General features: G+C 43.6%; 1 protein-coding gene across 3 annotated transcripts in view; it reads left to right on the top strand.

Annotated features, from left to right (window-relative positions):
• Positions 1 to 16,556, top strand: part of LOC110510244 (relaxin receptor 2) — a 185,448-nt gene that overhangs the window by 117,976 nt on the left and 50,916 nt on the right. For all 3 annotated transcript variants that reach the window (XM_090226478.1, XM_036967526.2, XM_036967527.2), the window contains 4 exons: positions 11,509 to 11,580; positions 15,448 to 15,519; positions 15,880 to 15,951; positions 16,274 to 16,345. In XM_090226478.1, coding sequence (XP_090082604.1) covers positions 11,509 to 11,580; positions 15,448 to 15,519; positions 15,880 to 15,951; positions 16,274 to 16,345 — 288 coding nt within the window. The remainder of the gene's footprint in view (positions 1 to 11,508; positions 11,581 to 15,447; positions 15,520 to 15,879; positions 15,952 to 16,273; positions 16,346 to 16,556) is intronic.

Raw genomic sequence — 16,556 nt, 5'->3', positions numbered from 1 at the left:
TAGTTTGTTAGGAGTTTGTTAGGAGTTTGTTAGGATATCCTAGTTTGTTAGGAGTTTGTTAGGATATCCTAGTTTGTTAGGAGTTTGTTAGGAGTTTGTTAGGATATCCTAGTTTGTTAGGAGTTTGTTATGATATCCTAGTTTGTTAGGCGTTTGTTAGGAGTTTGTTAGGATATCCTAGTTTGTTAGGAGTTTGTTAGGAGTTTGTTAGGAGTTTGTTAGGATATCCTAGTTTGTTAGGAGTTTGTTAGGAGTTTGTTAGGAGTTTGTTAGGATATCCTAGTTTGTTAGGAGTTTGTTAGGAGTTTGTTAGGAGTTTGTTAGGATATCCTAGTTTGTTAGGAGTTTGTTAGGAGTTTGTTAGGATATCCTAGTTTGTTAGGAGTTTGTTAGGAGTTTGTTAGGATATCCTAGTTTGTTAGGAGTTTGTTAGGAGTTTGTTAGGAGTTTGTTAGGATATCCTAGTTTTTTAGGAGTTTGTTAGGAGTTTGTTAGGAGTTTGTTAGGAGTTTGTTAGGATATCCTAGTTTGTTAGGAGTTTGTTAGGATATCCTAGTTTGTTAGGAGTTTGTTAGGATATCCTAGTTTGTTAGGAGTTTGTTAGGAGTTTGTTAGGAGTTTGTTAGGAGTTTGTTAGGATATCCTAGTTTGTTAGGAGTTTGTTAGGAGTTTGTTAGGATATCCTATTTTGTTAGGAGTTTGTTAGGAGTTTGTTAGGATATCCTAGTTTGTTAGGAGTTTGTTAAAATATTCTATTTTGTTAGGAGTTTGTTAGGATATCCTAGTTTGTAAGGAGTTTGTTAGGATATCCTAGTTTGTTAGGAGTTTGTTAGGATATCCTATTTTGTTAGGAGTTTGTTAGGAGTTTGTTAGGATATCCTAGTTTGTTAGGAGTTTGTTAAAATATTCTATTTTGTTAGGAGTTTGTTAGGATATCCTAGTTTGTTAGGAGTTTGTTAGGATATCCTAGTTTGTTAGGAGTTTGTTAGGATATCCCTGTCATATCCGATATCCTACAAAACATCACTTTACTTCACTTTGCAACAAAATGAAACACGAATCTCAAAGGAAATCTCCATGTGAAGCTCGTTTCCTACAGAGTTTTAAAACTCTTATCTGAACGAGGAGTCTCTGTTGACACAGTGTTGGTTTGTGAAGGGTCCGTTCCAAATGGAACCCTATTTTGTATACGGTGCACTACTTTTGACCAAGGCCCACACCTGTAGAGGTAATAGGGTACCATTTTGGACGGACACTAACTTCCCCCGTCTCTGTATCCTACAGGCGTGGTAAACTCATAGTAGTATATCTCAATGGGGGATCTGTACAGACACAATGTTAGTCTGGTAGGACTCCTTCTCTGTTTGTATTACCCAGAGTCCTCTGGTAAAATCACTTCTGCAACATACCTTGGTGGTCTTTCTCTATTTCTTCTATAAGCCCTCCTTCTCTCTTTCATTCTCTCTCTCCTTCTCACTCCCACTCTTTCTTTCTCTCTCTCCTTCCCACTCCTGCTCTCCTCTCTCTCTCTCTCTCTCTCTCTCTTTCTTTGTCTGTCTCTCTCTTTCTCTCTCTCTTTCACTCTCTTTATCCCTCTCTACTTCTCACGCTCTCTCTCTCTCTGTCTCTCTCTCTCTCACTCCCTGTCTCATACAATTTAATTCAAGAGGCTTTATTGGCATGGAAATGTAGGGATTTGCTAAGGCCACTGCCAAAGAAGAGCAGGAACATATAAATCTCTCTCCCTCTCTCACGCTCTCCCTCTCCATCTCTCCCCCCTCTGTTTCTCAGACATGGTGAGTTATATTAGGCTTCACGCTCTGCATCTCCATCCCTCTGACTCAATGACAGCAGACAGACTGACTGACTGTCACTTAGATATGTTGTTTACTCCTCCACCGGAATACACAGCTGATTCACACACTAAGGATTAGACAGCTGTGTGTGTGTGTGTGTGTGTGTGTGTGTGTGTGTGTGTGTGTGTGTGTGTGTGTGGGTGTGTTGGGGTGTGTGTGTGTGTGTGTGTGTGTGTGTGTGTGTGTGTGTGTGTGTGTGTGTGTGCGTGTGTCATAGCGTGCTGTATTTGTGACTGACTCAGCACCAACATCAGTGGTGAATATTCAACAAGATCTCACGTCATGGACTCTACAAGGTGTCTAAAGCGTTCCACAGGGATACTGGTCCATGTTGACTCCAATGCTTCCCACTCCTTGCATCAAGTTGGCTGGATGTCCTTTGAGTGGTGGATCATTCTTGATACACACGGAAAACTCTTGAGTGTGAAAAACCCCAGCAGAGTTACAGTTCTTGACACAAACCGGTGCGCCTGGTACCGACTACCATACCCCGTTTGACACGCCTACTCCCGCTCCGGCCCGCTCCGGCCCGCTCCGGCCCTTTCCGGCGCGCGACGTCGCCAGTTTACTCAATATGACGCACACCTGTCTCCATCGTTACGCGCACCTGGACTCCATCACCTTCCTGATTACCTCCCCTATATCTGTCACTCCTTTTGTTTCTTGTCCCAGGTGTTATTGACTCGGGTTTCTGTGTTAACCTTTCTGATCTCCCCATCCCGGATCCGGGTTCGTGAATACAGACTCAAGCTCATTACCATAACGCAACGTTAACTATTCATGAAAATCGCAAATGAAATGAAATAAATATGCTAGCTCTCAAGCTTAGCCTTTTGTTAACAACACTGTCATCTCAGATTTTCAAAATATGCTTCTCAACCATTGCAAAACAAGCATTTGTGTAACAGTATTGATGGCTAACGTAGCATTTAGCATTAGCATTCAGCTGGCAACATTTACACAAAAAAACAGAAAAGCATTCAAAAAAATCATTTACCTTTGAAGAACTTCAGATGTTTTCAATGAGGAGACTCTCAGATAGCAAATGTTCAGTTTTTCCTGAAAGATTATTTGTTTAGGACAAATCGCTCCGTTTTCTGCGTCACGTTTAGCTATGAAAAAACCCCTGTATCCAGGATTGTGTAAATCTATCAGCAAGCTCATTAGCATAACACAACGTTAACTATTTATGAAAATCGCAAATGAAATGAAATAAATATGCCATCTCTCAAGCTTAGCCTTTTGTAAACAACACTGTCATCTCAGATTTTCAAAATATGCTTCTCAACCATAGGAAAACAATAATTTGTGTAAAAGTAGCTAGCTAGAGTTAGCATTTCGCGTTAGCATTTAGCGTTAGCATTAGCGTTAGCATCCAGCACGCAACATTAACAAAAACATAAAAGCCTTCAAATAAAATCATTTACCTTTGAAGAACTTCTGATGTTTTCAATGAGGATACTCTCAGTTAGATAGCAGATGCTCAGTTTTTCCAAAAAGATTCCTTGTGTATTAGAAATAGCTCCGTTTTATACATCACATTTGGCTACCAAAAAAAATCCATAAATTCAGTCCTCAAAACGCAAACTTTTTTCCAAATTAACTCCATAATATCGACTGAAAACATGGCAAACGTTGTTTAGAATCAATCATCAAGGTGTTTTTCACATATCTCTTCATTGATACATCGTTCTTGGACACATGCTTTCTCCCCTGAATCAAATGGTAAAGTAGAAGCAGCTGGCAATTGCGCACCGAATTCGACGCAGGACACCAGGCGGACACTTGGAAAATGTAGTCTCTTATGGTCAATCTTCCAATGATATGCCTACAAATACGTCACAATGCTGCTAAGACCTTGGGCGAACGACAGAAAGTGTAGGCTCATTCGTTGCGCAATCACAGCCATATAAGGAGAGAATGGAAAACAGAGCTTCAGAAATTCTGCTAATTCCTGGGTGATGCATCATCTTGGTTTCGCCTGTAGAATGAGTTCTGGGGCACTTACAGACAAAATCTTTGCAGATTCTGAAACTTCAGAGTGTTTTCTTTCCAAAACTGTCAAGAATATGCATAGTCGAGCATCTTTTCGTGACAAAATATCGCGCTTAAAACGGGAACGTTTTTTATCCAAAAATGAAATAGCGCCCCTAGAGCTCTAACAGGTTAGACTCCACTACTATGTTGTCTCGTTCCATGTCTGTTGGTTTTATTAAAACGTACCACCTGCTTCTCCACTCTCAGGGTCTTCTCGTTACACCGTTGAAATGCCCTTACAATCTTTTGTCTTGCTCATTCTCCTTCTGAATGGCACACATACAGAAGCCATGTCTCATCTGGAGCGACCTGGCTAGAATATTTCTCTCCTGTATTGATGTCTATTACAAATAGTGTTGTGTTTTTAATGTATTTCTCATAAAATAAACTGTTGGTGTCTTATTGCTGACACTGAATCAGAATCATAACTGCTGTTTTATGTATATGGGGAGGTGTGACTCTGTGTTAGTGTGTATGTGTCAGGTAAGGTACATGGGGAGGTGTGACTCTGTGTTAGTGTGTATGTGTCAGGTAAGGTACATGGGGGAGGTGTGACTCTGTGTTAGTGTGTATGTGTCGGGTAAGGTACATGGGGAGGTGTGACTCTGTGTTAGTGTGTATGTGTCAGGTAAGGTACATGGGGAGGTGTGACTGTGTTAGTGTGTATGTGTCAGGTAAGGTACATGGGGGAGGTGTGACTCTGTGTTAGTGTGTATGTGTCAGGTAAGGTACATGGGGAGGTGTGACTGTGTTAGTGTGTATGTGCCAGGTAAGGTACATGGGGGAGGTGTGACTGTGTGTTAGTGTGTATGTGTCAGGTAAGGTACATGGGGAGGTGTGACTGTGTGTTAGTGTGTATGTGTCAGGTAAGGTACATGGGGGAGGTGTGACTGTGTGTTAGTGTGTATGTGTCAGGTAAGGTACATGGGGAGGTGTGACTGTGTGTTAGTGTGTATGTGTCAGGTAAGGTACATGGGGGAGGTGTGACTGTGTGTTAGTGTGTATGTGTTAGGTAAGATACATGGGGGAGGTGTGACTGTGTGTTAGTGTGTATGTGTCAGGTAAGGTACATGGGGAGGTGTGACTGTGTGTTAGTGTGTATGTGTCAGGCAAGGTACATGGGGAGGTGTGACTCTGTGTTAGTGTGTATGTGTCAGGTAAGGTACATGGGGGAGGTGTGACTCTGTGTTAGTGTGTATGTGTCAGGTAAGGTACATGGGGAGGTGTGACTGTGTTAGTGTGTATGTGTCAGGTAAGGTACATGGGGGAGGTGTGACTCTGTGTTAGTGTGTATGTGTCAGGTAAGGTACATGGGGAGGTGTGACTCTGTGTTAGTGTGTATGTGTCGGGTAAGGTACATGGGGAGGTGTGACTCTGTGTTAGTGTGTATGTGTCAGGTAAGGTACATGGGGGAGGTGTGACTCTGTGTTAGTGTGTATGTGTCAGGTAAGGTACATGGGGAGGTGTGACTGTGTGTTAGTGTGTATGTGTCAGGTAAGGTACATGGGGGAGGTGTGACTGTGTGTTAGTGTGTTTGTGTCAGGTAAGGTACATGGGGAGGTGTGACTCTGTGTTAGTGTGTATGTGTCAGATAAGAGGCATGGGGGAGGTGTGACTGTGTTAGTGTGTATGTGTCAGGTAAGGTACATGGGGGAGCTGTGACTGTGTGTTAGTGTGTATGTGTCAGGTAAGAGGCATGGGGGAGGTGTGACTGTGTGTTAGTGTGTATGTGTCAGGTAAGGTACATGGGGGAGGTGTGACTCTGTGTTAGTGTGTATGTTTCAGGTAAGGTACATGGGGGAGGTGTGACTCTGTGTTAGTGTGTATGTGTCAGGTAAGAGGCATGGGGGAGGTGTGACTGTGTGTTAGTGTGTATGTGTCAGGTAAGGTACATGGGGGAGGTGTGACTCTGTGTTAGTGTGTATGTGTCAGATAAGAGACATGAGGGAGTTGTGACTGTGTGTTAGTGTGTATGTGTCAGGTAAGGTACATGGGGGAGGTGTGACTCTGTGTTAGTGTGTATGTGTCAGGTAAGGTACATGAGGGAGGTGTGAACAAACACGTCTTGTTGTCTGTTTGGATATCAGAATGTATCTAATGTGACTCCTCCTGTCACGCCCTGACCCTAGATTGCCCTTGTACAGTATGTTTCTATTTTTTGTTTGGTCAGGGTGTGATGTGGGTGGGTATTCTGTGTTGTATGTCTAGGTGTTGTGTTTCTATGTTTAGGCCTGGTATGGTTTCCAATCAGAGGCAGCTGGTTATCGTTGTCTCTAATTGAGAACCATACTTAGGCAGCCTGTTTTCCCAGTATGGGTTGTGGGTAGTTGTTTTCTGTTGTGTGTCTGCACCAGCCAGAACTGTTTTGGTCGTTCGCGGTGTTATTTTTGTTTCTCTACACACTCTACACACTCTACACACTCTACACACTCTACACACTCTACACACTCTACACACTCTACACACTCTACACACTCTACACACTCTACACACTCCACACACTCTACACACTCTACACACTCTACAGACTCTACACACTCTACACACTCTACACACTCTACAGACACTCTACACTCTGAAGCGTTTTGTGTTGGTGCACGAGCGTACACACGTTGTGTTTAAAAAAAATCTTTCACAGGTATTGTTCATAACTCACACAACCTCTGTCTGCCTAGTAACTCACACAACCTCTCTGTCTGCCTAGTAACTCACACAACCATTCTGTCAGCCTAGTAACTCACACAACCTCTCTGTCTGCCTAGTAACTCACACAACCTCTCTGTCTGCCTAGTAACTCACACAACCATTCTGTCAGCCTAGTAACTCACACAACCTCTCTGTCTGCCTAGTAACTCACACAACCATTCTGTCAGCCTAGTAACTCACACAACCTCTCTGTCTGCCTAGTAACTCACACAACCTCTCTGTCTGCCTAGTAACTCACACAACCATTCTGTCAGCCTAGTAACTCACACAACCATTCTGTCAGTCTAGTAACTCACACAACCTCTCTGTCTGCCTAGTAACTCACACAACCACTCTGTCAGCCTAGTAACTCACACAACCATTCTGTCAGTCTAGTAACTCACACAACCTCTCTGTCTGCCTAGTAACTCACACAACCTCTCTGTCTGCCTAGTAACTCACACAACCATTCTGTCTGCCTAGTAACTCACACAACCTCTCTGTCTGCCTAGTAACTCACACAACCTCTCTGTCAGCCTAGTAACTCACACAACCTCTCTGTCTGCCTAGTAACTCACACAACCTCTCTGTCTGCCTAGTAACTCACACAACCATTCTGTCTGCCTAGTAACTCACACAACCTCTGTCTGCCTAGTAACTCACACAACCTCTCTGTCTGCCTAGTAACTCACACAACCATTCTGTCAGCCTAGTAACTCACACAACCTCTCTGTCTGCCTAGTAACTCACACAACCTCTCTGTCTGCCTAGTAACTCACACAACCATTCTGTCAGCCTAGTAACTCACACAACCTCTCTGTCTGCCTAGTAACTCACACAACCATTCTGTCAGCCTAGTAACTCACACAACCTCTCTGTCTGCCTAGTAACTCACACAACCTCTCTGTCTGCCTAGTAACTCACACAACCATTCTGTCAGCCTAGTAACTCACACAACCATTCTGTCAGTCTAGTAACTCACACAACCTCTCTGTCTGCCTAGTAACTCACACAACCACTCTGTCAGCCTAGTAACTCACACAACCATTCTGTCAGTCTAGTAACTCACACAACCTCTCTGTCTGCCTAGTAACTCACACAACCTCTCTGTCTGCCTAGTAACTCACACAACCATTCTGTCTGCCTAGTAACTCACACAACCTCTCTGTCTGCCTAGTAACTCACACAACCTCTCTGTCAGCCTAGTAACTCACACAACCTCTCTGTCTGCCTAGTAACTCACACAACCTCTCTGTCTGCCTAGTAACTCACACAACCATTCTGTCTGCCTAGTAACTCACACAACCACTCTGTCTGCCTAGTAACTCACACAACCTCTCTGTCTGCCTAGTAACTCACACAACCACTCTGTCAGCCTAGTAACTCACACAACCTCTCTGTCTGCCTAGTAACTCACACAACCATTCTGTCTGCCTAGTAACTCACACAACCATTCTGTCAGCCTAGTAACTCACACAACCTCTCTGTCTGCCTAGTAACTCACACAACCACTCTGTCAGCCTAGTAACTCACACAACCATTCTGTCTGCCTAGTAACTCACACAACCTCTCTGTCTGCCTAGTAACTCACACAACCATTCTGTCTGCCTAGTAACTCACACAACCACTCTGTCTGCCTAGTAACTCACACAACCTCTCTGTCTGCCTAGTAACTCACACAACCACTCTGTCAGCCTAGTAACTCACACAACCTCTCTGTCTGCCTAGTAACTCACACAACCACTCTGTCAGCCTAGTAACTCACACAACCATTCTGTCAGCCTAGTAACTCACACAACCACTCTGTCTGCCTAGTAACTCACACAACCACCCTGTCTGCCTAGTAACTCACACAACCTCTCTGTCTGCCTAGTAACTCACACAACCTCTCTGTCTGCCTAGTAACTCACACAACCACTCTGTCTGCCTAGTAACTCACACAACCACTCTGTCTGCCTAGTAACTCACACAACCTCTCTGTCTGCCCAGTAACTCACACAACCATTCTGTCAGCAACGTAACTCACACAACCTCTCTGGCAGCCGAACAAACTCACACAACCTCTCTGTCTGCCTAGTAACTCACACAACCATTCTGTCAGCAACGTAACTCACACAACCATTCTGGCAGCCGAACAAACTCACACAACCTCTCTGTCTGCCTAGTAACTCACACAACCATTCTGTCAGCAACGTAACTCACACAACCATTCTGTCTGCCTAGTAACTCACACAACCTCTCTGTCTGCCTAGTAACTCACACAACCATTCTGTCAGCCTAGTAACTCACACAACCATTCTGTCAGCCTAGTAACTCACACAACCTCTCTGTCTGCCTAGTAACTCACACAACCATTCTGTCTGCCTAGTAACTCACACAACCTCTCTGTCTGCCTAGTAACTCACACAACCATTCTGTCTGCCTAGTAACTCACACAACCATTCATTCAGCCTAGTAACTCACACAACCATTCTGTCAGCAACGTAACTCACACAACCTCTCTGTCTGCCTAGTAACTCACACAACCATTCTGTCAGCCTGGTAACTCACACAACCTCTCTGTCTGCCTAGTAACTCACACAACCATTCTGTCAGCCTAGTAACTCACACAACCTCTCTGGCAGCCGAACAAACTCACACAACCTCTCTGGCAGTCTAGTAACTCACACAACCACTCTGTCAGCCTAGTAACTCACACAACCTCTCTGTCTGCTTAGTAACTCACACAACCATTCTGTCTGCCTAGTAACTCACACAACCACTCTGTCAGCCTAGTAACTCACACAACCACTCTGTCAGCCTAGTAACTCACACAACCACTCTGTCAGCCTAGTAACTCACACAACCACTCTGTCAGTCTAGTAACTCACACAACCACTCTGTCAGCCTAGTAACTCACACAACCACTCTGTCAGTCTAGTAACTCACACAACCACTCTGTCAGCCTAGTAACTCACACAACCACTCTGTCAGCCTAGTAACTCACACAACCACTCTGTCAGTCTAGTAACTCACACAACCACTCTGTCAGTCTAGTAACTCACACAACCACTCTGTCAGTCTAGTAACTCACACAACCACTCTGTCAGCCTAGTAACTCACACAACCATTCTGTCTGCCTAGTAACTCACACAACCACTCTGTCAGTCTAGTAACTCACACAACCATTCTGTCTGCCTAGTAACTCACACAACCACTCTGTCAGTCTAGTAACTCACACAACCACTCTGTCAGCCTAGTAACTCACACAACCATTCTGTCTGCCTAGTAACTCACACAACCACTCTGTCAGTCTAGTAACTCACACAACCATTCTGTCTGCCTAGTAACTCACACAACCACTCTGTCAGTCTAGTAACTCACACAACCACTCTGTCAGCCTAGTAACTCACACAACCATTCTGTCTGCCTAGTAACTCACACAACCATTCTGTCAGCCTAGTAACTCACACAACCACTCTGTCAGTCTAGTAACTCACACAACCACTCTGTCAGCCTAGTAACTCACACAACCATTCTGTCTGCCTAGTAACTCACACAACCACTCTGTCAGCCTAGTAACTCACACAACCACTCTGTCTGCCTAGTAACTCACACAACCACTCTGTCAGCCTAGTAACTCACACAACCATTATGTCAGCCTAGTAACTCACACAACCATTCTGTCAGCCTAGTAACTCACACAACCACTCTGTCAGTCTAGTAACTCACACAACCATTCTGTCAGCCTAGTAACTCACACAACCATTCTGTCAGCCTAGTAACTCACACAACCACTCTGTCAGCCTAGTAACTCACACAACCATTATGTCAGCCTAGTAACTCACACAACCATTCTGTCAGCCTAGTAACTCACACAACCACTCTGTCAGTCTAGTAACTCACACAACCACTCTGTCAGCCTAGTAACTCACACAACCATTCTGTCAGCCTAGTAACTCACACAACCACTCTGTCAGCCTAGTAACTCACACAACCACTCTGTCAGCCTAGTAACTCACACAACCACTCTGTCAGCCTAGTAACTCACACAACCACTCTGTCAGCCTAGTAACTCACACAACCACTCTGTCAGCCTAGTAACTCACACAACCACTCTGTCAGCCTAGTAACTCACACAACCACTCTGTCAGTCTAGTAACTCACACAACCACTCTGTCAGTCTAGTAACTCACACAACCACTCTGTCAGTCTAGTAACTCACACAACCACTCTGTCAGTCTAGTAACTCACACAACCACTCTGTCAGCCTAGTAACTCACACAACCACTGGGGGGTTGAACAAGACTGTGTGTGTCTGTTTGAAACCATTAGTCTAGTAACTCACACAACCACTCTGTCAGTCTAGTAACTCACACAACCACTCTGTCAGTCTAGTAACTCACACAACCACCCTGTCAGTCTAGTAACTCACACAACCACTCTGTCAGTCTAGTAACTCACACAACCACTCTGTCAGTCTAGTAACTCACACAACCACCCTGTCAGCCTAGTAACTCACACAACCACTCTGTCAGTCTAGTAACTCACACAACCACTCTGTCAGTCTAGTAACTCACACAACCACTCTGTCAGTCTAGTAACTCACACAACCACTCTGTCAGCCTAGTAACTCACACAACCACTCTGTCAGTCTAGTAACTCACACAACCACTCTGTCAGCCTAGTAACTCACACAACCATTCTGTCAGCCTAGTAACTCACACAACCATTCTGTCTGCCTAGTAACTCACACAACCACTCTGTCAGTCTAGTAACTCACACAACCACTCTGTCAGTCTAGTAACTCACACAACCACTCTGTCAGCCTAGTAACTCACACAACCATTCTGTCTGCCTAGTAACTCACACAACCACTGGGGGGTTGAACAAGACTGTGTGTGTCTGTGTGAAACCATTAAACTGTAGTAATTATCTCTATCCCTGACAGGCTCCTAATGGACAACAAGATCACAACTCTTCCTGAAAACACTTTTCAATCTCTAGTGGTTCTAGAAGAACTGTGAGTGGAACCCTAACTGAACAATGACAACTATTACCAGAACCCTAACTGAACAATGACAACTATTACCAGAACCCTAACTGAACAATGACAACTATTACCAGAACCCTAACTGAAAAATGACAACTATTAGCAGAACCCTAACTGAACAATGACAACTATTAGCAGAACCCTAACTGAACAATGACAACTATTAGCAGAACCCTAACTGAACAATGACAACTATTACCAGAACCCTAACTGAAAAATGACAACTATTAGCAGAACCCTAACTGAACAATGACAACTATTAGCAGAACCCTAACTGAAAAATGACAACTATTAGCAGAACCCTAACTGAACAATGACAACTATTAGCAGAACCCTAACTGAAAAATGACAACTATTAGCAGAACCCTAACTGAACAATGACAACTATTACCAGAACCCTAACTGAAAAATGACAACTATTAGCAGAACCCTAACTGAACAATGACAACTATTAGCAGAACCCTAACTGAACAATGACAACTATTAGCAGAACCCTAACTGAAAAATGACAACTATTAGCAGAACCCTAACTGAATAATGACAACTATTAGTAGAACCCTAACGGAACAATGACAACTATTAGCAGAACCCTAACTGAAAAATGACAACTATTAGCAGAACCCTAACTGAACAATGACAACTATTAGCAGAACCCTAACTGAACAATGACAACTATTAGCAGAACCCTAACTGAATAATGACAACTATTAGCAGAACCCTAACTGAATAATGACAACTATTAGTAGAACCCTAACTGAACAATGACAACTATTAGCAGAACCCTAACTGAATAATGACAACTATTAGTAGAACCCTAATTGAACAATGAAAACTATTAGCAGAACCCTAACTGAACAATGACAACTATTAGCAGAACCCTAACTGAACAATGACAACTATTAGTAGAACCCTAACTGAACAATGACAACTATTAGCAGAACCCTAACTGAACAATGACAACTATTAGCAGAACCCTAACTGAACAATGACAACTATTAGCAGAACCCTAACTGAACAATGACAACTATTAGCAGAACCCTAACTGAATAATGACAACTATTAGCAGAACCCTAACTGAATAATGACAACTATTAGTAGAACCCTAACTGAACAATGACAACTATTAGCAGAACCCTAACTGAATAATGACAACTATTAGTAGAACCCTAATTGAACAATGAAAACTATTAGCAGAACCCTAACTGAACAATGAGAAGTAGAACAAATTTCAGTTGAGGGTGGTGCTGGAAGAACTGTGAGTAACTACTCCGTCATTCAGCCGTTCTGTCATTCTGTCTACCTGTCACCTGTTATTCTGGCATTCTGTCTACCTGTCATTCTGTCTACCTGTCACCTGTTATTCTGGCATTCTGTCTACCTGTCATTCTGTCTACCTGTCACCTGTTATTCTGGCATTCTGTCTACCTGTCATTCTGTCTACCTGTCATTCTTGTCTACCAGTCATTCTTTCTACCTGTCTACCTGTCATTCTGTCTACCAGTCATTCTTTCTACCTGTCTACCTGTCATTCTGTCTACCAGTCATTCTTTCTACCTGTCTACCTGTCATTCTGTCTACCTCTCATTCTTTCTACCTGTCTACCTGTCATTCTGTCTACCTGTCATTCTTTCTACCTGTCACCTGTCATTCTGTGTACCTGTCATTCTGTCTACCTGTCATTCTGTCTACCTGTCATTCTTTCTACCTGTCGATCTGTCTACATTTCTACCTGTCATTCTTTCTACCTGTCACCTGTCATTTGTTATACCTGTCTACCTGTCATTCTGTGTACCTGTCACCTGTTATTCTGGCATTCTGTCTACCTGTCATTCTGTCTACCTGTCACCTGTTATTCTGGCATTCTGTCTACCTGTCATTCTGTCTATCTGTCATTCTGTCTACCAGTCATTCTTTCTACCTGTCTACCTGTCATTCTGTCTACCAGTCATTCTTTCTACCTGTCTATCTGTCATTCTGTCTACCAGTCATTCTTTCTACCTGTCTACCTGTCATTCTGTCTACCTCTCATTCTTTCTACCTGTCTACCTGTCATTCTGTCTACCTGTCATTCTTTCTACCTGTCTACCTGTCATTCTGTCTACCTCTCATTCTTTCTACCTGTCTACCTGTCATTCTGTCTACCTGTCATTCTTTCTACCTGTCACCTGTCATTCTGTGTACCTGTCATTCTGTCTACCTGTCATTATGTCTACCTGTCATTCTTTCTACCTGTCATTCTGTCTACATTTCTATCTGTCATTCTTTCTACCTGTCTACCTGTCATTCTGTCTACCTCTCATTCTTTCTACCTGTCTACCTGTCATTCTGTCTACCTGTCATTCTTTCTACCTGTCTACCTGTCATTCTGTCTACCTCTCATTCTTTCTACCTGTCTACCTGTCATTCTGTCTACCTGTCATTCTTTCTACCTGTCACCTGTCATTCTGTGTACCTGTCATTCTGTCTACCTGTCATTATGTCTACCTGTCATTCTTTCTACCTGTCATTCTGTCTACATTTCTATCTGTCATTCTTTCTACCTGTCACCTGTCATTCGTTATACCTGTCTACCTGTCATTCTGTGTTCCTGTCATTCTTTCTACCTGTCATTCTTTCTACCTGTCATTCTTTCTACCTGTCTACCTGTCATTCTTTCTACCTGTCATTCTGTGTACCTGTTATTCTTTCTACCTGTCTACCTGTCATTCTGTCTACCTGTCATTCTGTCTACCTGTCATTCTTTCTACCTGTCACCTGTCATTCTGTCTACCTGTCATTCTGTCTACCTGTCATTCTTTCTACCTGTCATTCTTTCTACCTGTCATTCTGTCTACCTGTCATTCTGTCTACCTGTCATTCTGTCTACCTGTCTACCTGTCATTCTTTCTACCTGTCATTCTGTCTACTTGTCATTCTTTCTACCTGTCTATCTGTCATTATGTCTATCTGTCATTCTGTCTACTTGTCTTCCTGACATTCTCTTTCTCTCCCTCTCTCCTTCCCTTCTGTCACCTGTCTACCTGTCATTCTTTCTACCTGTCATTCTGTGTACCTGTCATTCTGTGTACCTGTCATTCTGTGTACCTGTCATTCTGTCTACCGGTCATTCTTTCTACCTGTCTACCTGTCATTCTGTCTACCTGTCTACCTGTCATTCTTTCTACCTGTCATTCTGTCTACCTGTCATTCTTTCTACCCGTCTACCTGTCATTCTGTGTACCTGTCATTCTGTGTACCTGTCATTCTGTGTACCTGTCATGCTGTCTACCTGTCTACCTATCATTATGTCTACTTGTTTATCTGTCATTCTGTCTATCTGTCATTCTGTCTACTTGTCTTCCTGACATTCTCTTTCTCTCCCTCTCTCCTTCCCCTCTCTCCCCCCTCCTGCTCTCGCTCCCTCTCTCCTTCCCCCTCTCTCGCCCCTCCTGCTCTCGTTCCCCCCCTCTCTCTCCCTCTCTCCTTCCCACTCCCCTTACCCCCTCTCTGCCCTCCTGCTCTTGCTCTCCCCTCTCTCTCCCTCTCTCCTTACCCCCTTCTCTCCCCTCCTGCTCTCGCTCTCCCCTCTCTCTTTCCCCCTCTCCTTCCCCCCTCTCTCTGCCCTCCTGTTCTCCCCTCTCTCTTCCTCTCTCCTTACCCCCCTCTCTCGCTCCCCCTCTCTCTCCCTCTCTCCTTCCCCCTCTCCTTCCACCCTCTCTGCCCTCCTGCTCTCCCCTCTCTCTCCCTCTCTCCTTACCCCCCCTCTCTCCCCTTCTGCTCTCGCTCCCCCTCCCTCTCTCGCCCCTCCTGCTCTCGCTCCCCCACCTCCCTCTCTTTTTTCTCTCCCTCTGTTTTCAGAGACCTGTCGGACAACCGGATTACTGAGCTCCCCAACAACACCTTTAAGAGCCTAAAGTCTCTCGTCAAACTGTGAGTCACACAACACAGTTCCCAAATGGAACCCGATTACGGCATAACATATGATAAAAATGATTGAAGATATTACAAATATATACTGTTAATTACGTCAATTTAACAGCTGTTAGTTACCTCAGTTTAACAGCTTTAAGAGCTTTTAAAGTCTCCTCATTCTGTGAGTCTCACAACACAGGACTGTTTATGTCTGCTTCTCCTCTAACCCTGGAAACATGGCTTTACATCTGACCAACAGGGCTTAACAAAAGATGACAAATGATGTTCTACTGACTGTTAAAAGATGTTAGTCTCAGAATACCTGCCTGCCTGTCCATCCGCCTGTCAGACAGATCACTTCTTTACTTATTGTCACAGGAACATATCCCATAATCCTCTGTTCCACATCCACCCGGGTCACTTTGATCACCTGACCCAGCTCCAGTCCCTGTGAGTAGTACACATACATCCTACCAGTACCATACACTAACAGTACCTACGAAATACCTACCACTACCTACCTATCAGTACTGTATGCTATCAGTACCTACCAGTACTTACCACTACCTACCAGTATCTACCAGTACCTACCAGTATCTATCAGTACATACCAGTATCTACCTGTACTTACCAGTATCTACCAGTACTTACCAGTACCTACCAGTACCGACGAGTACCTACCAGTATCGTACACTATAGGAAGATACATGTTGACTATCTATGGTAAATACATCTAACCAAGTTAATAAACTATGTGATGTCTTGTCTTTAGAGGTCTGGAGGGTATTGAGATTCCAGACATCCAGACGAAGATGTTTGTACCCATGGGAAACCTCTCACACATGTATGTACATACTGTATCACATTCTATACTAAATGTCCTATATATCACATTCTATACTATATGTCCTGTATATCACATTCTATACTATATGTCCTGTTCATCACATTCTATATTATATGTCCTGTTTATCACATTCTATACTATATGTCCTGTATATCACATTCTATACTATATGTCCTGTATATCACATTCTATACTATATGTTCATCAC

Source organism: Oncorhynchus mykiss, chromosome 29 (assembly GCF_057628025.1).
Source record: "Oncorhynchus mykiss isolate SJ-2025 chromosome 29, ASM5762802v1, whole genome shotgun sequence".
In the NCBI taxonomy this organism is placed as follows: Eukaryota; Metazoa; Chordata; class Actinopteri; order Salmoniformes; family Salmonidae; genus Oncorhynchus; species Oncorhynchus mykiss.
Note: the sequence above shows the minus strand (reverse complement) of the source record. Positions and strands in the feature narration are given on the sequence as shown.